The following is a 25,734-nucleotide window of genomic DNA, read 5'->3' as shown; positions in this document are numbered from 1 at the left end:
TGTACTTCTGTTGATCTTTACCCTGATATTCTCCATGCTATTCCAACTTTTCTAGTTCCTATATTACTTTTATATAAAATGCTACTCAATCCCCAATGCCCTTTAACCTATTCTGTTCCTTTTGAGTTAAAGCATCCTTCTAGAACAATGTTTTAGTTACTAGTCTTACCAGGAACCAGGGGTATTGTCTAGCATTGGGATATCTAGTTTACCTTGCTTGTTATCTCTGCCTTGTACATTTGAAGTATAGATATCAGTTGTCAGAGGGTATATTGCTCTTAGATAATATTTCCTTGGGAATTTCTCTTCTACTGGTTTTATCCTATATTCAAGCTACTATTCACACATGATTTTTAATCCTTTTTTAGTGTAGTATAGACCATTCGAATAGCATTTTACAATAATTAAAGGAAATGCTAAATTTCAGTTTGAGGTTAGTGAAAATAAAGATGTAATTTTTTTTCCTTTCCTGTCTTATAGACTCTATGAAATCTGATTAAAATTAAGATCTTCTGATTTATTGTCTTTAGTGTGATGGAAATGCATAGACAATTTTATTCTCCTTTTCTTTCTTTTTAAAAATTTTTTTAAGGCAATGGGGTTAAGTGACTTGCCCAAGGTCACACACCTAGGCAATTATTAAATTGTCTGAGTCTGGATTTGAACTCAGGTCGTCCTGATCCCAGGGCTGGTGCTCTCTATCCCCTGTGCCATCTAAATGCCTTCTCCTGTTCTTAAGTGTATCACCCACCCTACAGATGCAGAGGGGAAGCATCCAGCTATCCACTGATGTTGACACATTATTGTGGTCTTGGCCTTCATCAGTGTATTGCTGCATCATTTTTATTCTGGATTGAAAAAGCATACTTAGGACCAGTATATATTCTATAATCAATGTAATTAAGGGATCAGAAGAGTACGAGTCTCTACCATGATATCATTTGGGGGTATTTTTTAATAGTGGCCCTTATTTTATTTGTAAAAGTCATAAAATATTAGTTCCATAATTTATTATCAATAATATTTAATAATCCAATACACTGCACTGATAGTTTATATCCCAGAAAGCACCTGGATAAATATGATAAGTTTTTGACTTGTTTGACTGTATCATCTTTTAGGAAGTAGAAAAAAAAATGTTGAAGGAAAGTATTAAATCTGGATCTGAATATGGCTAATCAAGTATAATTGTCTGAAGAAATGAAGATGAAGGAAACTATGGAACAAATTGACCATTCCATTTGAATATTTGAAATAAATAAGAGCAAAATATTGTGCACATTAAGATATTTGCCATAGACTTGGGGACAGCAGACTTCAAAGAGATCAGAGGAAAGACAGAAATGATGCTATGGGTTCTGAGGAAAGGAATGCCGTCAAGAATATTTTTTTAGATATTTCAAAGCAATGGGGTTAAATGACTTGCCCAAGGCCACACAGCTAGGTAATTATTCAGTGTCTGAGGTTGGATTTGAACCCAGGTACTCCTTGACTCCTGTGCAACCTAGCTGCCCCAAGAATGATTTTTTAAGGGATAGGATGGATAAAGTATCAATAAACCCTTAAGTAACTTGATGAGAAGTTCAAGAATAAACTCAATTTTAAAAGGACAGATACAAAAGGTGAAACTAAGCAGAGCAACTGAGGAAATGTTAAAAAAAACTTGCATATTCCTAACAATGGGATAAGGAATCCCAAGGTCAGCACCAACTACTATCTTACTAATCTCCAATCTCTCCTCATCTTATTTTTTTTAAGGTTTTTTTCTGCAAGGCAGATGGGGTTAAGTGGCTTGCCCAAGGCCACACAGCTAGGTCATTATTAAGTATCTGAGACCGGATTTGAAACCCAGGTACTCCTGACTTCAGGGCCGGTGCTTTATCCACTAAGCCACCTAGCCACCCCTTCTCCTCATCTTATGTAGGAGCTGCAAGAAACAGCAACCAATGGGGAAAGGGGGAGGGGGGGATTAGAGAAGGACAAGGACATAGAAAGTCGAAGATTTGTGTAAAATTTGTGTAAGAAGTGGTGCTATTGACAGAGAGGGAAATTTTTTCTCCAGGACAAATATTCACATGGTGAAATAAAGAGTCAGAAGGTCTCAGACTGAATCTTGCCTTTGTAACTCTAGGTAAGTTACTTAGATGGTGAAAGGCTTTCAAACCTAAGCTAAAGATTTTATATTTGATCCTGAAGGAAATAAAGAGTCCTTGAATTTCCCAAATAAATATATTTGTGTTTATTGGGGAGAAGATAGGAGGAGGGAAGGCATGATCAGAATTGTAACTTGGGCAGCTCTATGAAGGATATACTGGAATAAGAGACATCTTTTCTGCTGCCTAAAAATACACTTATGATTCCTTCTTATTTAAAAACTTCTTGGGGCAATTGGGCAGCAGAGTGGATAGAGTACTGGCCCTGGAGTCGGGAAGACCTGAGTTCAAATCCTGTATCAGATACATAATAACCTAGCTGAGGACCTTGGGCAAGTCACTCAACCCCACTGCCTTGTAAAAACTAAAAAACAAACAAAAAAACCAAATTCAAAACAACTCTTCTTAATTTTTACCATTCTTGCTAGCTCTCATATGATATCTCTTATTTTTTCTTTTCATTCTTTTTTTTCATTAGGAAGAAGATTGAGGCAAGAAGAAAAAATAAATGATTGTTAATTGGAAAAAGAATTAAAATAAAAAATTAAATGTTTAATAACTACTTTTTGCCTCTAGCATAAAATACAAACTCTTCAGGATGGCATTTAATAATAATAGCTACCATTTATGGTGTTTTAAGATTTGAAAAACACTTTGTAAACATTATATCATTTTATTATCACAACAGCTCTAGGTGAGAAGTGCTACTATGCCATTTTCTAGATGAGGAAATTGATGGAGGCGATGATAACATTGGTCTAAGTTAGCAGGCATCTAAGACTGTCTTTGAATTCAGGTCCAGAGATATAAGCATTGAATTAATTAGCTTCCCCTATAGTGTATTGAACCCCTTCACAATCGGGTTTTCCCAGAACCCTTTCCCATTTTATTTGATATTATACCTCTTTCCAGATTCTCCCCTCCATTATTAATAAGTTGAGAAATGATGATAATGCACTTCCCTCATTTAGTCCTCTCCTCACATGCCTTGTATTTATTTCATACATTATTTTATGCGTATATGTACAGTTACTTCAATAGAACATAAATTTCTTGAAATCAGCTCTTTCTCCTTTCCCTAGTCTTTTGTATCACTTTGGCTCATAGTAGGGGCTTAATATATATTTGTTTATTCATTTATTATCAGACATAGCTATTTTTAATCTGTCTTAACTTTTTCTGCATTATAAGAGAGAATTCTATGGGAGAAAATGACTACATTTTTAAAATAACAATAGTGTAGAAACAATAAGGGGGTAATAATTTTTTTTTTTTGCCAAGGTCACACAGCTAGGAAATTATCAAGTGTCTGAGGTCAAATTTCAACTCAGGTCCTCCTGACTCCAAGGCTGGTGCTCTATCCATTGTGCAACCCAGCTGCCCCTATAAATTTTTTTAAAAGAAAAAATTCATTTTCACTGGAAGACTTCATAATGATGATGATGATGATGATGATGATGATAACTGCTGTTCAGTCATATCCACCTCTTTGTGACCCCATTTGGGATTTTCTTGGCAAAGATATTGGGGTAGATATTTTACAATCGAGGAAACTGAGGCAAACAAGGTATGGTTTATTTGTCCATTGTCACACAGCACTAAGTATCTGAATATGAATTTGAACACTGGTTCTCCTGATTCCAGAAACAGAGCTCTATCCATTCTACCAAGTTATGGGTGAGTTTTAAGGTCCCCTAATGTCTCTTTCATCTCAAAGAAAGATAAAATGCTATGAAATCACTACTCAATTTGAAGGGTGATCCTACTGGTATTTGGGAGATGGGAGATTTTAACAAATATTTCAACATTAATAGCAATTTGAAATCCACCTTCCTTCAAGGTGGTCTATTCATAATAAAGTTCACAAGAAAATTTTCTCACCAGACTTGTTTTTCTCTTTCACCATTCAGGAAGCCATGTTTGTCACTGTGAGCAGACTGGGTGGATCCTTGAGTTGATCAAGGTATATCAGGTCATCCCTCTGTGATAGAATGAGATTGCTAGGGTTGGACATGAAGCCAAAGGAATGACTAGGGAGCCACTTTTCTGATCCCCCGAGTTGTTCAATTTTGTCATATGTAACTTCTTGGGTCTTGGAAGAACCTTGCTGGGATACTAAATTGAAGGGGACCTCAAAATGAAGTTGTTACCATTTTTGAGGGGGTTACACATTCTTCCCATGCATCTGCAAGAATCCAATCATTTTCATTTTGGAAGTTCTGTGCCTTATGGACTAACAAGTTGTCAACACATTCTCTATTGTAAATCTTTTTCTTCAGGGATGATGGAGCATGCAATCCTTAGGGAAGTGGAGGAACACAACTAAGCCGTAGGGCTTACTAGTTCAGCAGCAAAGGACATATTTAGCAATTGAGAGTCTGCTCCATATAAGCACTTGTTCTTGACACCCCCCTCCCCCCAAGCTCAGATTCAAAGGAAAAAAAATCATGAGTTGCATTGCACTGGTTTTCTAGGTAGCATCCCTGCCAGGGCAGAAAAGAGGTAGTGAATCAGGATCTAGCATTCCTAGTGGTGCCATTTACCCTGGAGTCTTGTGCTTTCTGCTCTTTTGGCTGACGGTGATTCTTCTTCTACCAAGTCACCCATGAAGCTGAAATATCTCCTTATGGAAACTGTCACAGAATGATTCTGCACAGAGGAACCCCTCTGGTAATCAGACATGGCACTAACAATCAGCATATGACAAGTAGCTCTTTGTCTTCTACTTCCCTTTGGTCACCTCTTCTCTCCAAGCTCCTGATTCCAGCTACTCAAATATTACCAAACAGGCTCAAAGGTGATTCATGTTTTTTTCCTCTGACTGGGCTCTGATGACAGTTCTAATAGATTGGGAGATGCCCAAAAGATAGGAGTTCAGGAGTGGAGAAAGTTAGAGTCTGAATAACTAGTAATGGGATAACTGAGAGGATGTTGGAATCAGAATCATTCTGAGAGAGCCATTTCTCATCTCATTTGGCTCTTGGTAAGTGCCGAGCAAGGGAAATTATTTCTGCCTTTAAGAAATTAATTCTCTGTGAAGGAAACAGGAATATACTAATATGACTAAAATACAAAATGAGAGACAATACAAAATAGGTCCTATAAAGTGGGCATCGAAATCAGAAGAACCTTGGTGTAAGTCTCAACATAATCCTGGGAAAGACACTTAGTCTCTCTTTGCTTCAGTTTCCTCATCTATAATATGGAAATAAACATTGTACCTTCCATCTAGAGTTATTGTGAGGATCTATCATCATCATCATCATCACTTAACTTTTCAGTGTCTTTAAGAACTTATATAAGACTAAAAGTTGAAGAAAGAGTGCTATGTCCATCGGTAGAAGGTGTTTTCTCTGAAATATCAGATCTCAATCAAAGTAAATACACTGTATTTTTTTTTTTGGGGGGGGGGACACTAGCTACTTGAAAGGCTAAGGAAACATTCAAATGTAAGAAGCAGACAGCACCTGATTTGTTTTGAAGGAAGCAAGACATTCTAATAAATATGAGTGTGAGAGGTAGGTGTTCTAGGAATGGGGGGAGGACAACAAAAGTCTCCTGAAAGCATAATAACACATAATTCTATATAATAGGTGTGGAAATGTTTGTGAAGCAAATGAAGAACTTTCTATTTGACTCTCAAGATAATTAGAAGGTACTGGAGCTTTTTGAGGAGAGGCTGATGTGGTCCAGACTGGTGCTTTTCAATTAGAAAGCTCAGCATTTTGATAAATTGCCAATTAGCCAAACAAGCATCAAAGAGTGAAAATGTGAATAGCTTATATCTTTTTTCTACCTTAAGAAAGGAAACGATAGCAAACAAAGTAACACATAGAAAAAGAAACCAAACCGTCAACAACTTGTGGCTCAGTTATTGAGTAGGATCTTTTGGGCTATTGTTAAAAATTCAGAATATTATTCCAAAAGTCATATTCTTTATTTTTCCTAGCTCTGAGTTGCATCTTTGATATTTATTAGTTATGCGATCATGGGCAACCTATTTAGACTTTCTGAGATTGAGCTTTCTGAACTCTAAAATAAAATCACTATCCCACTTCAGAATGTGGAATATATGGGAATATATAAATATAATATAAAAATATATATATAATATATATAAATATAAATATATAAAATGTGATAAGGTATGCAAAATTGTAAAGGGTTACCTAAATGCTTGTCATTTATTATTACTATTAAATTATTATTTCATAATATATTACCACAGAAATTATTATGATATTTATTATATATATATTAACATAATTCAATTCAAAATTCTTTATGAAACAGTCTTCTATTCATTGTCTTGAAATCCTTTAGAAACGAACCTCAGGACACTTCTCACTTAAGAACTGGGGACTATACTGGCCTCTTTCTCCTGGAAATATTCCATTCTTCCATTTCTTCAAGGCCCAACGTAGGTGACATCTCCTTCATGAAGTTGTCCCTATCAAAATGTACTTAAATTCACTTTTATCAAAATTCCTTATATCATAGGTAGAATAGTGGGCAAATCTAGAATTGAGTTTCATATTCAAGTTTGGTCTCAGACGCTTACTAGATATAGTCACGGGCAAGTTTCTTAATCTCTGACTCAGTTTCAATTGTAAAATGGGCACCCTGGAGCGTTTGCCATTTCCTTCTTCAGTTCACTTGACAGATGAGGAAACTGAGGCAAATAGGATCGTAAATGTCTGGGGTCACCTTTGAACTCAAGACCACTTAATCCTTTGCCTGACACTTACCTCCTAGGGTTATTTTACAGAATAAAGGAAATTTGTGATGTAGTTAGTACAGTGCCTAACCCATTGTAGGTGGAATATTAATGCTATCTGTTATTATTTATATTATTACTAGTATGAGTGATTTATCTTTAGTTTAAATGGAAAGCTACTTGAGGATAGAGATTGAGTGAATTGCCTTTGCATTTCCAGCAATGAATATACATTTCATTTCAGTTCACCTGAGCAATTCAGTACTATATTTTCTAACTCTCTAGAAGTCTGTTAAGTATATTTTTAAATCTTCTATTTTTAAATGAATTAAAAACAATGAACAGAAATTTCTTTCCCTCCTACTTCTGCTTGTCTCCTTAGTTTTTTGATTATGTAAGAAACGAGGATTCCCTTCATGAACCCCATTTCTTGATTTTTTAATCAGAGTTCCCCCCTCTATCTCCTAGGGGAAGTGTCATACCCTGAAATCTCATCTAGTGGTTTGGAGAATGAATCAGATAGATCATAACTTGTCCTAACTGAATCTTCATTACAATTCATTGTCTTATACTATCACTACTATCACTTTCCTATTGTCTTGTTACTTATTTCTGTTTTTGAAGAAATGGAAAATTCCCCACTGAGCATTTCTACCAGTCAGATCCTCCTCCATTAGTTAAGTCTTGCGACCTTGGGGAAACAATTTATCCTCTTTGGGTCTCACTGTTGTGATCAATAATGTGAAAGGGTAGGACTAAATGATCTATAAGGGACTTTAAGAATGAATAATTTCATACTTGCTATGTGAGCTTCTGAGCTCTAAAATAATACCATTAGTCTCCTACTTCACATTGAAGGATATGTGGGAATTTCTCCAATGAGATAAGGCACAAAACTAGAGGCATGCAAATGTAAAATGACATTATCATTTATTATTATTATTATTACTATTCAATTTTTTGCCCTAACAGATAACCCTTATGTGTCACCTGGTAGTCAACCTTCTGATGTTAGACAGGTTGGTCCTTGGACAATCAACAGATATACAAGTCATTATGAACCCATTGTTTTTGTCTGTTTGTTTTGTTTTGTTTTTGCCAGGCAATGGGGTTAAGTGACTTGCCCAAGGCCACACAGCTAGGTCATTATTAAGTGTCTGAGGGCAGATTTGGACTCAGGTCCTCCTGACTCCAGGCCTGGTGCTCTATCCACTGTGCCACCTAACTGCCTGTGTGAATCCATTCTTGAAGCCTTTATAGATTAGCAGATTAAGATAAAACTTGACCTTTGCTTTCATGACCTTTACTGAATGTCCCAATAGTGTTTTGAATTTTTTCTGTCCCTGTGTTTACATATAGTAGAAAATAATTGGAACTTTGATAACTGAATAAATATATTGTGAAAATTTAAGGATGCTTTATTTTCAAGAAGCTCAAATCACTTCATATACATCCTGACACTGACTTAAAATAGTACTGGGAGGTAGCCCCCAATGGGGATAATAATGTTGTCTGTTCCATCCAGCTTCTGCAGTAATTGTTGGGATCTTAATTGTATAACAGCTGCATCAACCTGGAGGACTTTCATTACTTTTCTTGAAAATTGCAGGTCCAGAGGGAGAATAGAAGTAGATTTTAAGAAAATAAATGTTTTACCTCCAAACTATTAAGGAATCAGCAAAAATCAAGAACCCATGAATTACATGAGGTTTGATAATAAAATAACCCATGGGCAGAGAATCTAGGTCTGAGATGAGCTTTGTTATAGATTGCATTGAAATCTTTTCTTTTTTATAAAAGATTACTTTAAGAATTTGCCCTGGATTAACAGCTGAATTGATGAATGTAGACATTTTAAATCACTTTAATTTTTTTAAAACTTTGCAATAACACTGAAAGTGCAGACAACACTGGAAATAGAGGCTTGTGTCAGCAGGTGGAAACCTTGTCTCAAGTGAGAGCCAGAAGATGGAAGGATTGAGAAAGCAAAAGGTTTAAAATGAAGTCATTTTAATGAATGGAATAGGCATTCCCAGGGTGGAGTTCTGGGTAGATCTGGAACGGAATATTGGGGTGGGGTGGTTAAGGCTGAGAAGGATGGGAGAAAGGGAATACAGGCCAGTTGTGGATAGGAAAGTTTTTCAACAGAAGTTGGAAATCACTCATCAGGTACGTTATTGTGGGGATGTTTTTTTTCCAGATATGGATTGCATTAGATGACAACTGGAGTCCCTTCCAACTCATGTGTTTTTTAAAAACAATTTTCTAAGATATATATTTATTTAGTCAGGGGTTCGTAAATTCTGTGTTGGAAATAGTATGAAGGGAGACAATATGCTCATCATTCAGAATGAATCCAGATGAAGTATCATTGGCTAGGGGTGGTGGGGGGAATGGGGGAGAGTCTAGTTGAGCGAAGCAGGTGATCAGGCTGTTGGGGGCTGCCCTCAAGATTCAATTTAGGTAGCAGGTAGTCACCTCCTTTGTGTTGTTTTGTTTTCTTTTGGTGAGGTAAGGGGGTTAAGTGACTTGCCCAAGGTCCCACATCTAGTAAATATCAAGGGCCTGAGCTGTAATTTGAATTCAGTTCCTCCTGACTTCAGAGTCAGTGCTCTATCCACTGTAACATCTAGTTGCCCCAGTCACCTTCATCTGTAAAAAGATTTAGGGTAGGTTCTGCCATCAGAACCTTCCAGCTCCTACTGAGCTTTACTGTGTTCTAGAAGAAGGAAGTTGACTAATTCTTGGTTTTCTTTATACAAATGAACTCAATCACAGATGTGTTTAGGTAGTTTCTCTCAAATATCGGTTCATTTGGTTTTCTTCTCAATCTCTGTATAATAACATGAATTTCATATTATTTGAGACCTGAACCATTTCACAAACTAATTGACTGAAATTTCAGTGAATTTTTAAGGCCAACCATGAAATTACTTTTCACCCTTAGTATACATTTTCTTTCAAAAAAATCCTGTCAATAGACAATGGGAAACGGCTTCCTTATTTCTTCCTTCTATGTATCTTAGGAAGAGATAGACAACATCCATTGCCCCCTTCCCATGCTCTCTTGAAATCGGCTTTGCGTTGAATTTCAGAGGAAAATACGTCCTTGAGATAGTGGTAAATGAGACTTATGACTCCAACCCTTTTCTGTGTAGGTTTGGATGTCAAGGGCCTCTTGTCAGAAGAAACCAGAAAGGAGATTTAATGTCCGCTTCAAATTTATTTCAGAACAAAAGGATCACATGGAGAATCACTTCATTAGTGTGCAGACTGGATGAGGTCTGCTTCACCCAGTCAAGGAAGCATCCAAAGCTTTCTTCTAAGCCAGTGATTCTTTTAAAAAAAAATGTGACTTTTTTTTGTTCTTTGGTCTTCTGATGAACCTGAAGGATCCCTTCTCCAAATAATATTTTTAAATGAATACAATACATAATATCACAAAGGAAGTTAATTATGCCAAAATATAGTTACCAACATATGAAAAAAGAACAACCTTGAGTTAAGAATCCCTGGTCTAGTATGTATGAAAAAAAAAATGGTCTCAATTCATGTATCAGAGGTCTCGATTCTTTGTTTGGTCTCCATAATTGAGGTAGCAGATGGAGAGTGAACCTTGGTGTCACAAGTTTTTCCTCTGCCATATCTTGACTGTGTGATCCTTGGCAAATCACTTAACCTTTCAATTTCCCTTAAGATTATACAGTCATTGGGTTTTAGATTTATGTTTGGAAGGGATCTTGGGTCATAAAAACTAAATATGAAGTAATTGAGGCTCTGGCAGTTAAGTTATCTGTCCAAGGTTCAATGGTGGGAAATCTCAGAGATGAGATCGGAACCCAGGTTCTGTGAATACAAATAGGCTGGATAGTATATTCTGTTCTACTGTGCTACAGAGCAGGTCTCATCCTAGATAGAGAGAAGGATCTTTTTCTTTGGAACTCCTTTATATTAATGATCTCATAAATTTAATATGAAAAAATAGTTAAATAACTAAACCACATTTTCTCAAGCCCATTTCTGGCTTTTGTTTCACTGCTCTTCCTGAGATGGCATGTTTAGAATACAACTTAATCGAACTATATGAAGCCAATCAAGCAGTTGTTTTTGTTCCCTAGCTTGGCAGCTTTTGTCAGCATCAGGAAATCAAAGAAATATTCATATGATAGTTTTCCAGAAACAGTTGCAATGCTGTTCTGTTTCAGTACCTGGTTTTTTGACAGGAGTCTGGAGCTTGTCACCATCGTTCTGGGGTCTGGTGGTCTTCTGTTGAAACACTGAAAAACACATCGAATTCATTACTCACTGAGCCCAAACAACTCAGCCCAATTGTAGACATCTCAGTGTAGCTAGATTACTGTACATCATTTTCTCTAATGGCAATTCTTGACGTATTTTTTTTTCTTCCTGAGTAGGAGGACTATTAAGTTTTCATTTTTGTCATTTGTGCTACCGATTAGTCATGTCACATAACTCTTTCTTTGTCTAAAGTAACATCTTGCTGATGCCAGGACTCATTGATTTACTGAAATCATGATTTTTTTTTTGTTAATAGATAAGTAAAATCCCAAACCTTTAAAAATGTTAAATCCAGTATTTAGGTAATATTAAAAATTTACATAGAATGATTCATGGCTTTTATCCCTGTGCTCAAAAAAGACTGATTTTTCCCCCTTGGGTAAAGCAAATGATATGTTCATAGATTGAAAATGAAATAATCTTTAAAATTTTTTTTTTTAGTATTTCAAATTGTATTTTTATTAAGAATTTAATCATCAGGGCAGCTAGGTGGCTCAGGGGATAGCGCACTGACCCTGGAGTCAGGAGAACCTGAGTTCAAATCTGACCTCAGATATTTAAAAATTACCTAGCTGTGTGACCTTGAGCAAGTCACTTAAACCCATTGCCTTACATACCCCCTACCTCCCAAACAAAAGAACCTAAAACACACAAACATTTCAATATTTAAAGAACAAGAAATTATTTTATAAGAAACTAGGGGCATCTTAAAAGAAGGATTTTTCTTAGTATATGTGTGGGGGTGGGGCTCATAGGTTGGTAGTGTTGGAAATGCAAAATAAGAGCACAAAAAATATACAAAAGAGAAAAAGAAATGTAGAAAAGGATATACAAGTATAAACTTATTTGATGTCCAGCATCTTCTTAGCTGCTGTTGTGATTAACCTGGGGGCGGGGCTGGGTAGGTGGGACCAACCAGTCATTTGATTTCATAGAATCTCAGACTGTGGGAGTTGGAAGAGAACCAGCAGTGTTCTTTTCCTTTCTTTTTGAAGAGGTCCATGACACGCAAGTGAATTGAATTTAAGGAAGGGAGGGCTGTGCAAAGACCCCAGTCTCACTTACTGTGAGCTCCAGAGTCATCTGGGTCCAGTGGTCAAATACAGAACAGGAAACTTAAAGAGCAATTGTTTCAATTTTGGCCAGAAGTCTTGAGGATTTTTCCTTCCCGGATTGTTGTGGTTTGGTTTTTTTGTTTTTTTTTGACAAGATAAAAGAGGCCATTCTTTGCTTCATTTCTTACATAGCCTAATCCCTCAATAAACATTTCCTCATTCAAACTGAGACCTGGAAAATACCTTAATTTAAAAAAAGAAAAGCTCTCCCCTTACATCTGACCATCTCCATTCATCCTGTTCTATCAGCTAACCTTATGGAGTTTTTTAGAAAGTAAACACAATAAATACAGTTGGTCCTAAATATCTGCCCCCAATATTTGTGATCCATTTGTGAAACCAAAGTACAAGAGTCAAGGGAAGATTGGGTTCAAGGGCAAAGGGGCTTCTGATTTTGGGGAGTCCTTTTCTCCTATTTATGGGATAACTATAACGTTTCCCTTGTGCTATCATTGGTTCATCTAAGGACAATTTTTAGGACACCAATGAGAAACTACCAGACTCTAAGAAGGAACCGGGGAGAAGGAAACCTGACCAAGGCTAAATGGAATATGCTATAAAACCATACTTACTCCAGTTTCTGGTAAATCTACCCATTCTAACTAATTCGATACTGCTAAACAAAACCCAGAAGGTATAACAAAATATCACAGTGAATCGGAACACACCTCTTGCCTGGTTTCGCAGAAAATAAGACCTAGCATGCATGATGTTCATAATATAAACCCTACTCCCCAAATAAACTCCCAGTTGAGATTATTACCAGACAGATGCAAATTGCCAATGTCCATTCAAGATGGATGTATTGAATTATAAAACAGTAATATTAATATATAATTAAATATAAATAAATAATATTGATATTGATCTTTGCAAATGATCATATAAACTACAATTATTTGTAACTAATGTAAATGTAAGGTAAATGCCTCTTGATGAATGCTGAATTCAAAAATGATGAACTCAAATCTTCCTGTGGAAGGATCAATTGGAGTACAGATACAACACAGGAATATGGCAGGCACTTGATAACATCAGGATAGAAAGAAAACCCCACCTCCAATCATCACTAAGGATAAGAAAGATAAGATCGAAGGCATTTCAGGCATTTATGTTCTTGAAACCATCAAAGGTATACACAAGTCTTGTAAGGAAATGGGTGGATTTAATGCAGCCCCTTGTATTGCAAGGTGGCCAAAGATGTCTAGTCTGGGATTCAGCCAGTGCTTACTAGCTAAAAACATGAGGAACCTCCTTGCAGAGAGAAGATCAGATCAAATAATGATTCCTGCAGAAATGACTGCCTATCTCTAGACAGCCCTTGGAAACAATGCTTTTTTTGGGAGCAAAAATGAATATAAACCTTAGTCTTATTTTTTGGGAAATATGGAACCACTTAATCAAATGATTTTACAAAGTTAATTGATTATAAAATGGAGTAGGATTAGATGACTTCTGACGTCCCTTGCATCTCTAAATTTACGATCCTATAGGCTTAGCATAAATACCAGGAAGACATTTAATGCAGATGATTAGAGGGGTGGCCTTAGAATCAGGAAGAACCGAGTTCAAATTCTACCTCAGACACATTAACTCTATGACCCTAAGCAAGTCATTCAGAGTCCCAATGTCCCAAACAATATCATCAAAGATGGTTTGCTGAACTGCATCATTGCACATCAGGAGTCCTCTATGTTAGTGAAATCTGAGCTCTGGGAAAAATCAAGAGCATATAAGTCACATTCCAAATAATAAAAGAAAATGTATCAAATCCTACTGAAAAGAAAATTTCAAGGCAAACAGTGGGAATGTCAAATATACTATTTTAAAAAGGAGGAGCAAATAATTTTCTAAAAGTATGAAATGTGGGGCAAGTTAGGTAGTAGAGTGGATAGAGCACTAGCCCTGGAGTCAGGAGGACCTGAGTTCACATCCAACCTCAGACACTTAATAATTGCCTAGCTATGTGACTTAGAGCAAGTTACTTTTAAACCTATTACCTTAAATAAAATTTTAAAAATATGAAATTTTCAAGGAAAATCTATACATACCTGCTAAAGTTATTGGGAGATAGTAGCTTGATATGGAAAAAGGGTCAAAGATAATTTTTTCAAAAACCCATGAGTTGTGGTTTAATATTTTGCTAAAAGAGTTTATGGTTCTACTGACTACTAAGTAATTAGAATTGGAGTTTTTAAAATATTTCTGTGTTTTTGACCATTTCGAAATATTAAAAATAACACTTAATATTTTAAGAGCATTTTGAAACTTCATTCTTTGCCAATATTGTTAAGATAATGGCTGGGAGTGCCTGCTTTTAAAAATCAGATGATATCATCAATTCATGAAATAATATGAATCCAAAGTAGAGATTTAGTTAATAGAACCTCTAATTGAAAAGGGTAGAAATTGATAATTTCTAAAATTATGCTGAATTGTAGACCCACTTATTAATCAGAAATGAATTTGATCTTCTGTCTGTTCCGAGTCAATTTGTTAAAATCACTTTGCACTGCAAATTTTGCTGAAATTCATTAAATTGACATCAAATACTTATTATGAGGGAAATACATTCTCTAGCGAATGGGCACATATATATTCCATGATAGCGAGATCTTTTAGGCAATGGTGTGCCAGTTTGGAGCAACCTTGTCAGGGAAAGTTGAGATGGATATGAGACTGCTAATAATAAATTCATCTTACTTCCAGAAATTCAGATATGTGTTCAGACATATATTGTGACCCAACATCCAGTTGTCAGTAATGTTTCTTAACTCCCCAGAATGTTATTGATGTGGTTGGGTTTAGAATGAGGGAAATTCTGTCTGTTCTACCTTGAATTCTGAAGTCTCATCTCTTATATGATCTTGACAGACTAGACCATGGGGTTGAATCTAGAATAATTAAATACATTTATTGAGTTTTTAAATTTTTTTTTACCTTGGTTTTTTGTGGGACCATGAGGCTAAGTGACTTGCCCAAGGCAGCATAGCTAGTAAATATCAAGTGACTGATATCAGATTTGAACTCAGATCCTCCTGACTTGAGGTCCAGTGCTCTAATCACTGTGCCACCTAGCTACCCCACATTCAATGATCTTGAAAGAATTGTTTTTGCTTTTTTATTTTCATGTCATTTCCCCTTAACTTCCTAGATTGTACTGAACGCTCATATTTTTTTTTAAAAGAGAAACATCAAAGTACAACTAACAGACAATTGGCTATGTTTTATAGTCTATATTCTTGACCATATTCTGTAGGCCCGAATCTCTGCAAACTTGAAATTTCTCACAATTATCTATTTTTATGGGACAATAAGAATCCATTATACTCTTAGATCACAATTTATTGCCTCTTCTAGTTTGTATTTTTTTCAATAGAAGTATTTTTATAGATATTTTGGATTAATGGGATTCTATTTTTGAACTTCTTGGACAATATGGTCAGCATTGATTTTACTGGGGGAAAGAATATTCAATAATTCAATGACTTTTCTTTTTCTTTCTATCTCTCCCCTTCCCTCCCTCGCTCCTTCCCTCTTTCCTTCCTTCTTCCCTCCCTCCTTCCTTCCCTCCATTTTTTGTGTTGTCTTTAATTTATTGATCATAGCAACAAAGAATATTGACCACCATCAAAGAAAAGTATCTAGCAAAGGTTATCTAAGTCTTAATTTATGGTTGAGAATATTCAACATTATTGCTTACATTTGAAAAAATAAGGTTCTCTCCAATGAGGACACATTCTTTCTAAAACTGTGGCTCTGAATGTTCCAAATCAATGATAGGGTAAAGATCTGCAATCTTTCTTCATCTACACCTTAATTAAAACTACTTTATGTATGTGCTAAAACTGATGAAAAAAGATCAAAAATTAAATCTCTTCTCTTGCCCCAATTGGTCACTTGGGAAAGCATAAGAATTTGGGTCCAATATGTCAAAAATATTTAAAAATTATTTGATAAAATGCAGTATACAATTTCAAATTTGTAAAAATGTATGCCTTACTCTAATAGAAACAAACTTCATAAGAGTTTACTATTTCATCTGATTACAAAAAATCAGTCCCAGTGAAGGTTCCATCTTCCTCCCCCCACCCAGAATACAAATGTGATATCTGAAGTATGACCTTTACATATACTCATGTGCCCCATTTATGAAACAACACAGCTGTTACTGCCATAGATACTAATCAACAGTGATACTAGGAATAAATGCTCAAATAGACTGGTGTTCTTCATTTATCTCTATATACGTATGTGTGCATGTGTAGGTGTATGGCACTTATATGTATATGGGTGCACAAACACACCTACAATGCCAGCCTATACACATGCACATGAACACACACACACACACACACACACACACACAGTATGAGTATGTATAAACATAGAATCACATCAATCACAGGTAAATACACACAACAACCAATTTGGGGAAAACCTTAGCATTTGCTAAAAACTATTTCACCTAAAGGAAAACACTTAGGCAAAGAATTTTACCTTTTTATAAATTTTATTTATGGGAATGGGGTTAAGTGACTTGCCCAGGGTCACGTAGCTAGGAAATTATTGTCTGAGGTGGATTCGAACTCAGGTCCCCTCGACTCCAGGACCAGTGCTCTATCCACTGCACCACCTAGCTGCCCAAGAATGTCACCTTTAACACTTTTCTGCACATTCCATTTATTTAAAAAAGAATGGGAGTGATGATCAGCCTTAATGGATTTGCTCATACCAACAGGGCAACAGTTAGACACAATTTTGGGATATCTGCGATAGAGAATGCCAACCGTATCCTGAGAAAGAATTGTGGAGTTTGAACAAAGACCAAAGACTTTCTATCTACCTTTCATTTATTTTTTTAAGAAAATTGTCATCTTATGTAATTCTGCTATATCTCATACTATATGTTTCTTCCTTAAGGATATGATTTCTCTCTCATCACATTCAACTTAGATCAGTGCATACTATGGGAATGCTTTAAAGACTAACAAACTGCCTTCTTTGGGGGTGGGGAGAGGGAAGCAAGACTGGGGCAAACAATTGTAAAACTGAAAATAAATAAAATCTTTCTAAAATTAAAAAAATAAAAAATAAAAAAGGCCCATAAAACTACATCTTCATCTGATATTCAAAAAAAGGCCGTTCTTATAAAAGCAATATATTTTAATTTATATATGGAATATAAGACCACTTGATTTTTCAGTGTTTGTGGAAAGATGTTGAAGATATGGAGAGATCTGCTTCCCAAGAAAAGGTTTTCTTCCTAGCTTTGTACCCTAGGGAGGTAGTTAGTGAATATAGATATTTTTGTGTTGATTGTGATGATACTTTACAAGAATTTTCTAAAGCAATACTAAAAGCAACAAACACATAAATAAAAAAATCAAAGCATATTGGAATGAATGAATGAGGTAGGATTCTAATAAGACTGACTCCTAAACATTAGGAAAATCTTTCTCATTACTTCATAGTTATAATGTGGGTGGATCAAGAGTAGTGGACTTATACATGAAAGAATTGTTGCCTGAAAGGTGTCAGTTTAATAAAAATTATAATTACAAAAGTAAATCAAATCTCTTCAACAGAAAATGTTCAGCAGAATGGGTGGGTAGTCACTATTGAAGGAGTATGAACTATTAGAAGTTGAAGAATTTTTTTCTTTTTTTCTCCTTTTTCAATGTTTTCCATTCCTGTATTTCTTCCCCCCTTTTCTTTTCCTTCTTTTGGGATTTGTTTCTTTTGTTTGAAGTGTCTTCTCCAACAGAACTAGGTAAGACCTTTTCATTTTCTTTTTCAATTTCCTTTTCCTTTTCTTTCTTCTTTTTTTCCCCCCCTTCCTCATTTGTGTTATGCTCAGGCAAAGTCTGCAATTTATTCCTCACTGTTTTCACTCTTATTCAGCTGACATCATTTGGGTCTACCTGCAGAAAATTACAGTACTTCAAAGTCAGGTGATCAGTTTACTACATTTTAGATCAATACATATAAGACTTGTCTTGGTATTGATCACATTTATCATTTCTTATAATAGTGGTTTCAGTTATATTCATGAATCATAACTTAGTTAGCCATTTCCCAAATGAATGGAATCCAAGATATCTGATTTCAAAATCATTGACCTTCCTCATGCTTCTCAGACTGCCATTTTATTTTGATAGTTATAATGTTTTTACCTCCAACTCTGATACTGTCCTTATTGTGACCTGAGGAACAGAATCACATCAATCTTGACATTCTTGCCCTAAATGAAATTGGAAGAAAGTTGAAACAAAATGGAAAGATGGCTCACTGGTACTCTTTAACAATCTTAAAAGAATTAAAAATGAATTTCATGTGGAGGGCAATGTCAAGTGGTCTGAGTAATCAGATGTGAGCAGCTGCAACCTATAACCATTGATAAACTTTGACAATACCAAGGCCCAGGGAAAGAATCTTCAGTGAATTGTTTTCTTAGAGAGGTTGAAGCAGCAACTATAACAATCTATTGATGTGCCTGTATTTCCTCATGTACTCTCCAACATTGATCATTTCTTTCCCTTGAATGAAGGGGATGGTATAAACTTGAGTTTGTTTTATTAATGTTGATCATATTAACAAATTAGCATTATTTCATACAGATCTTGAAAGTTGGAATGTCTTAAAAATTCTAACTATATTCCACTTAACATTTTTGTGAACACTGTTTTTTTCCAGGATATTAGATTCTTATCAGAGAGATGAAATTTGCAAGGGAAACAGGAAAACGTTGGGACTAAAGAAGAAACTTGTACTTAGGTATAAGAAGAGGGAGATGTGGTTTAGAAGGGGAAAAGAATAGATCCATAGGTTTTTATTAAACTGTAAGAAGTAAATAACAAGAAATAAGAAGAAAACAATAAGGAACATGATGACAAGGGTCTTATTGTCTTCTGTTTAGAACATCTATGAAATTGGGGGCAGCTAGATGGCACAGTGGATAGAGAATTGGCCCTGGAGTCAGGAGGACAGGAGTTCAAATTCTTTTTTTTGAAATTTAAAAATTACCTAGCTGTGTGACCTTTGGAAAGTCTCTTAACCTCATTACAGAAAAAAAAAAGAACATAAATGGTGTGATGTGTTTAGTTTTGTGAACTAAATTTTATGAAGGGCATTGACAGGGCATTGTGTCTAGAGGAAGTTGCCCAGGATGATCAGAAGCCTTGAGTACATCACATATGAATACAGGTAAAGAAATGCCATGAAATCTGTAGCCTGGAGAAGACTTAGCCGAGAACAAGAGATCTACTTTCAAGTATTTGAAGGACTATCTTGAAGAACAGAGGATTCAAACAGGTGACCTGCAGGCCATATGAAAACCATAAAACTCCCAAGTGAGGCCCATACTAGGTTAAAATGCAATTGGGAAATATTAAATTAGGATAAAAATAAATATTATTAACATATGATTTCTAAATCAATATGTAGCCAGCAGGGAATATTATATATGGCTTGGGTGGTCCCTGTTTTTATATGAATTTGTCATCAATGAAGTAAAAGGGTTATATTGGGGGGGGGGATGAGGGAAGTTGACAACAGAGAGAAAAACAAAGATGACCAATAGGTAAAATCTGTAAAAAGGCAAATTGAAGCATGAAATCAGGAAAACACAGTTATCGAAAGGTAGAATGGGAGATAGTGAGTTGGTCCAAACTTATTGGAATTCTTTCAAAAAAGTTTAATTAACAATATGCAGACTTCCCTTCCATTGGGCAATGATCGAACAAATTATCTTATATGAATGTCATGGAGTACTATTTTCTATAAGAAATTGTGAATGGTTGAACTTTAGAGAAGCATAGAAAGAACTGTACTAATGCTGAGTGAAGGGAGCAGACCCAAGAAAACATGCTATACATTAACAACAGCATTGTTAGTAGACCAACTATGATGGAAGCAACTCTGCTCAGCAGTTCAGAAATCTAGGACAGCCCTGGGAGACCTGTAATGGACCAGACCATCCACATTCACAAGAAAACAAATAAACAAAGAACCAAAAAAAAAAAAAAAAGAACCCAAAGTAGAATCTGGGTGAATGCTCTATTCCCTTTAGAAAACTTCTCATATTTTTCCTTCCTATCCCATAGCTTTCCTTCTTCACCCTCAATCCTAATTCCTTATATATAAAATGATGTAAACATGTACAACTTTTATTAGATTATTTGCCACGGAGGGGAGGGAGGCAGGAAGGAAGGGTGGTAGAAAAATTCATAACATACATATGCAAGTGGGTGAATGTTGACAAACTTTCATAACATGTCATAGGAAAAATGAAATAAAAATTGAAAAATATGCAATACTTTTTCCAACTATATTTTGGAATTTCTATAGTTTCTTCCTACCTTTAAAATTTTATGATTCTATGGTTATTTGCATGATGACTTGTCCCTTGTGTTTTAGTGATGAATTAGATAAAGTGATAGACTTTGAATCAGAAAGTCTTGTGTTCAAATCTGCTTAGACATTTATTAGCCATGTGATTATGTGCAAGTAACTCAGCCTTTGTCTATCTCAGTTTCCTTATCTGTAAAATGGAGATTAAAAATAGAATTCATATTACAGGGTTACTTTGATGAGTGAATTAGATAATGTCTGCAAAACAATGTACAAATCTTAAAAGTGCTATGCAAATATGTTGATGATGCTGATTTACTTGCTTGTAGTAAAAAGAGTAGATTGCTAAAGTACTAAAACACACTTTTCTAATCCATTAATTATCTACAGAAGGCTCAATGGTTAAAAATCTGCACCTGGAATCAAAAAAAAACCTCATCTTTCTGGGTTCAAATCTGGACTTATGAATAAGATCTTTGTTCTTTAAAGATAGTCCTTTAAATACTTAAAAGCATCTGTCTTGTCCTCTGCTAAGTCTTCTCCAGGCTAAAGATTTCATTTAATTTTCATGAGTGATTTACTAGCTGGGTGAACATAGGAAGTCACTTAATCTTGTTTGCCTCAGTTTCCTCAAATATAAAATTAGCTGGAAAAAGAAATGGAAAGTCACTCCAATATCTTTGCCAAGAAAACCCATAATGGGGTCACAAAGAGTCAGACACAGCTGAAAACAACTGAGCATCTGAACCCATCTGAAACATAGGATACACTACTATATGGAAGACAGATGTGGAAGGTGATATATTTCAACTTATCTCCATAAAGAACAAAGCTTAGAATTATAGTTAGTCATGAAGCCTCATAGAACTTGGGCATCTTGGGGTCTTTCAGGCTATGTAGTGCAACATTCAATTCATACAGGAGTGGATTCTATAATCATCCCTTACAGGTATCCTTTGAAGCATTTCTGGAATTGTTCCAGTGACGGGAAACTCTCAATATTCCATTGGAATCAATTCTAGGACAGTTTTAATTGTTAGAAAATTCTTCCTTTTATTGAGTTGACACATGCCTCTTTAAAATTTCCATCTGCTTGTCCTAGTTTTCATCCTCTGAAAATACACAGAGTAAATTTACTACCTCTACTCTTCAAGAATTCTTCCAACAATTGTAGACATTGATCAGATTTTTCTCAAGTCTTTTCTTCAGGTTAATAATTCATACATTTTTCATATACTTTCTTATCAGACATGAGTTTCAGCTCTTTCATCACCTGGGTCTCTTTTCCAGTGAATATGTTCCAGTTTGTTATCAGTTAAAATGAGATTCTCATAGTTGAACACAAAACTCCAGATATGTTCTAACCAGGGAACTATTAACTTTGTTTGAAACTTATATTTCTTTACAAGTAGCTTAAGATTACATGGGCTATTTTTGTTAACCACATATCACTATTGACTCATACTGAGGCAAATGACAAAAAAAAGCAAAAACCAAAATACTTCTTTTTTTTCCTTCATCACCAGCATTGTTCTCTTTTTCACTATCATTATAATGCATACATGTAATGCTTTAAAATTTGCAATTCATTTTCTTTATAACATTTCTGTTCAGGAATTCTTCCCCCCCCCCAAAAAAAAACCCCCATTGTCTATAAAACTGATGTTAAGCAAGGTTAAATACTTTTCTATGGTCATGTAACTTTTAATTATGTAAAGGAGAACATGAACCCAGGATTCCCCATTCCACATCCAGCTCTAACTAAATCTGTCTTCTCTTACAGTAGATGTTTTAGAAACTAAATGTAGGATGTTATCCTAATGCAGTTTTATAATTATTTTCACTGACAGGAAAGTTAATAGTCTAATAAGTGAAGAATCTTTCAGTTAATTGACTTTGGGTATCATAAAGAGAAAAATAATTCAGAAATGACTAATTATTCTTTCCTCCTTTTAGATACTAGCATGCATGTTATAAGACATTTTTTAGAATAGAAATTCTATCTGTCTATCATCTATCTATCTATCCATATCTATCTCCATTCACATATATGTACGATATTCATACACATTCAAAAGCAATATATAGAGAGATGTAAATTTCATAACTTCTATATGAAGTAGAGATTGATATAAAATACAAATTGTGGGTAGGAGAATTAAATCACAGAAATGCATGATTTGTACAAGATATGTGTGTATGTACATTTTAAAGTCATAAATGAAGCAAAATATTAAAAAGGATTATATATGAAAACGATTCCAAATATTTAGAAATGAGTTAAAAGGTATATATTAACTTTAATAAAATCCCATAAGAAGTTATTTCCATATTCCTTTCTGATATCTTATTCATTCTTCTCCATTATTTGGTTCACCCCATCTTGTCAGTTCATCTTGTAAAATTATATTTCTAATTTATGGAATAAAAGAAGCATTTCCGTAATATAGTGCGATAAAATCATGATTCCACATGAAATTATAAAACCTTTATGTACAACTTGCTGTTATTATTATTATTATTATTATTATTATTATTTTAGGTTTTTGCAAGGCAAATGGGGTTAAGTGGCTTGCCCAAGGCCACACAGCTAGGTAATTATTAAGTGTCTGAGTCTGGGTTTGAACCCATGTACTCCTGACTCCAAGGCTGGTGCTTTATCCACTGAGCCACCTAGCCGCCCCCAACTTGCTGTTTTTTAAATATATATGAAAATTAAAATGTAAATTTTTTTCTTCCCTCCCCTGGCCCTAGGGATAGATACCATTAGACACAAATAGGTGTGTGCGTGTGTATTATACACACACACACACACACACACACACACGTATATGTGAATATGAGCATTTGTAGGTAAAGTTATTCTATGCAATCTGTTTATCAGTCCTCTCCATGGTTGGATGTGGTGATTTTCTTCATTTGTCCTTTATAGTTAATTTAGATATTTATGGGAATCAATAATTTATTATATCAAAGTCATCCTTCAAACTGTTGCTATTACTGTGTATACAATGTGCTCTTGGTTCTGCTCATTTCACTCTTCATTATTTCATGCAAGTCTTTCCATGTTTTTTCTAAGATCGTTGAGTTCACATTTCTTATAGTGCAGTAGTAGCCCATCAATCAAATGCTACATTTTCAGCAATTCCCTAATTGATGGATTTCTCAGCAATTTCTAGTTCTTTGCCACTACAAAGAGACCTGCTACAAACATTTTAAGACATATAGCTTCTTTTCCTTTTTTTCCTTAATCATCTCTGGAAATAGACCAAATACCAGTCAAAGAGTAAAGACAGTTTAACAATTCTTTGGGCATAATTCCAGAATATTCTCCATAATGACTGGATCAGTTCATCTCTCCTTAGGTGGCCCCTTTGCTCCAGGGGTTTCACTATATGTAGGATTTAATGCAGAAACCCTATTTAACATTAGCCCTACTATACCTACCTCAGAATTCCTCAGTGATCCCCCAGTAACAGGGATGATGATTGTATAATACTGATTCTTCTGTTTATCTCTTAGAATAAATTCTGCCTCCACAACATACTTCATATCTGTCCCATTTTCTCCAATCAGGATGCTACCCCTCTAGTTTAAGTTTTTATCACATAGTTCATTATTTAGTCTTCCAACTAGTCTCCAAGACTCCAGGTTTGCTCCAAATATCTCCAGATAATCAAAATGATCTTTCTAATGCAAACATCTGACTGCTATTACTCCTCTGTCCAAACTATATTCAGTGACTCTATTACTTATTAAAAGGCAAACTCCTGAGCCTCATGATTAAATCACTCCAGAATCTGACTCCAAGCTGTGTTTCATCCTCATTCCATTGCACTCCCCTTCACAACTTCTGCTTCCCAACCAGACCGAACTAGGAGTCTTTCTTCAAACTCTTCTTGCCTTCGACTGACTCCACAGATTCACCTAGCCCATGTCTAATATTTAGAAAGCCTTCCTCATCTCCATCTGGTAAAAGCTTTCTCTTTCCTCATGATTCATTTCTGTTACTGTTTTTAGTTACATCTTTTTTGTACACTGTTGGTCTGATTTGGCTTTCTCAATTTTGCTTCATATCAAACATCTTGCCATATTTCTTTTTTAAAGTAAATATTTGTCATTTCTCATGATGTAGTCATCATATATTTTAGTACATCTCATGCGCCTTGCCCTTGTTAGAAACATAGCTTTTTAAAAGTTTTTTCCTATTCCAAAAAAAGGAATTCTTTTTCCTTTCTCTAACAGATAGATCCTTTTTTACTTTTAATAACATTCTTACAGTGGAAATCCCAAGTCAAAGTGCATGAATATTATTGTAGCTCTTATGGGCTGCTGCCATTCTGCCTTCCAAAAAGATTACAAGATGTTACTCATTTCACCAGGTTTAGAATCATTTATCTGTTTCGCCACAACCTTGTCAACAATGAATATTATCATTTTTTTTTCAGTTTTTTCAAGGCAATGGGGTTAAGTGGCTAGCCCAAGGTCACACAGTTGGGTAATTATTAAATGTCTGAGACCAGATTTGAACCCAGGTACTCCTGACTCCAAGGCCAGTACTCTATCCACTGCGCCACCTAGCTGCCCCAATATTATCATTTTTAAGTTAACCTTTTCCCCCCCAACTTTTAATTTAACATTTAATAAATGCTTGCACAATCAAATTGAATGTTTATTAATATAATCAATGGTGCCTCCTGATGTTATATTAAAGATGATATAATCATTTATTATGTACTATAGACATATTATATTTATAATAAATGATATACCATGGAATATGATGCAATTTTAGCAGCTCCTATATCATATTAAAATTTACTTTAATGAGAGTTTCTCTGATGATTTTGGAGTTTTTAATCATTTCCAGTTGATTGTCAATAATTTGTCCTTCTTCTTTCAAGAACTTCTTATTCACACACTGGCCAATTATTCACTCAGAGACAGATCTTATTTTATAAATTCATTTTAATTGCTAATAAATTTTGGATGTAAGATCTTTCTCATGTATGGACATGTCCATAGACATTTCCTCAAATCTCTTGCTTTCTTTTTTCCTGGATGATTGGATTTTTTTGTAAATATGCACATATGCACA

General features: G+C 35.1%; 1 protein-coding gene across 1 annotated transcript in view; it reads right to left on the bottom strand.

The window, feature by feature from the left end:
* BANK1 (B cell scaffold protein with ankyrin repeats 1) overlaps positions 1-25,734 on the bottom strand; it is a 485,960-nt gene that overhangs the window by 12,429 nt on the left and 447,797 nt on the right. The window contains exon 11 of the mRNA XM_074228107.1: positions 11,079-11,147. Within this exon, the coding sequence (XP_074084208.1) occupies positions 11,079-11,147 (69 nt within the window). The remainder of the gene's footprint in view (positions 1-11,078; positions 11,148-25,734) is intronic.

The sequence above is a fragment of the Macrotis lagotis genome, chromosome 3 (genome assembly GCF_037893015.1).
Source record: "Macrotis lagotis isolate mMagLag1 chromosome 3, bilby.v1.9.chrom.fasta, whole genome shotgun sequence".
Taxonomy (NCBI): Eukaryota; Metazoa; Chordata; class Mammalia; order Peramelemorphia; family Peramelidae; genus Macrotis; species Macrotis lagotis.
Note: the sequence above shows the minus strand (reverse complement) of the source record. Positions and strands in the feature narration are given on the sequence as shown.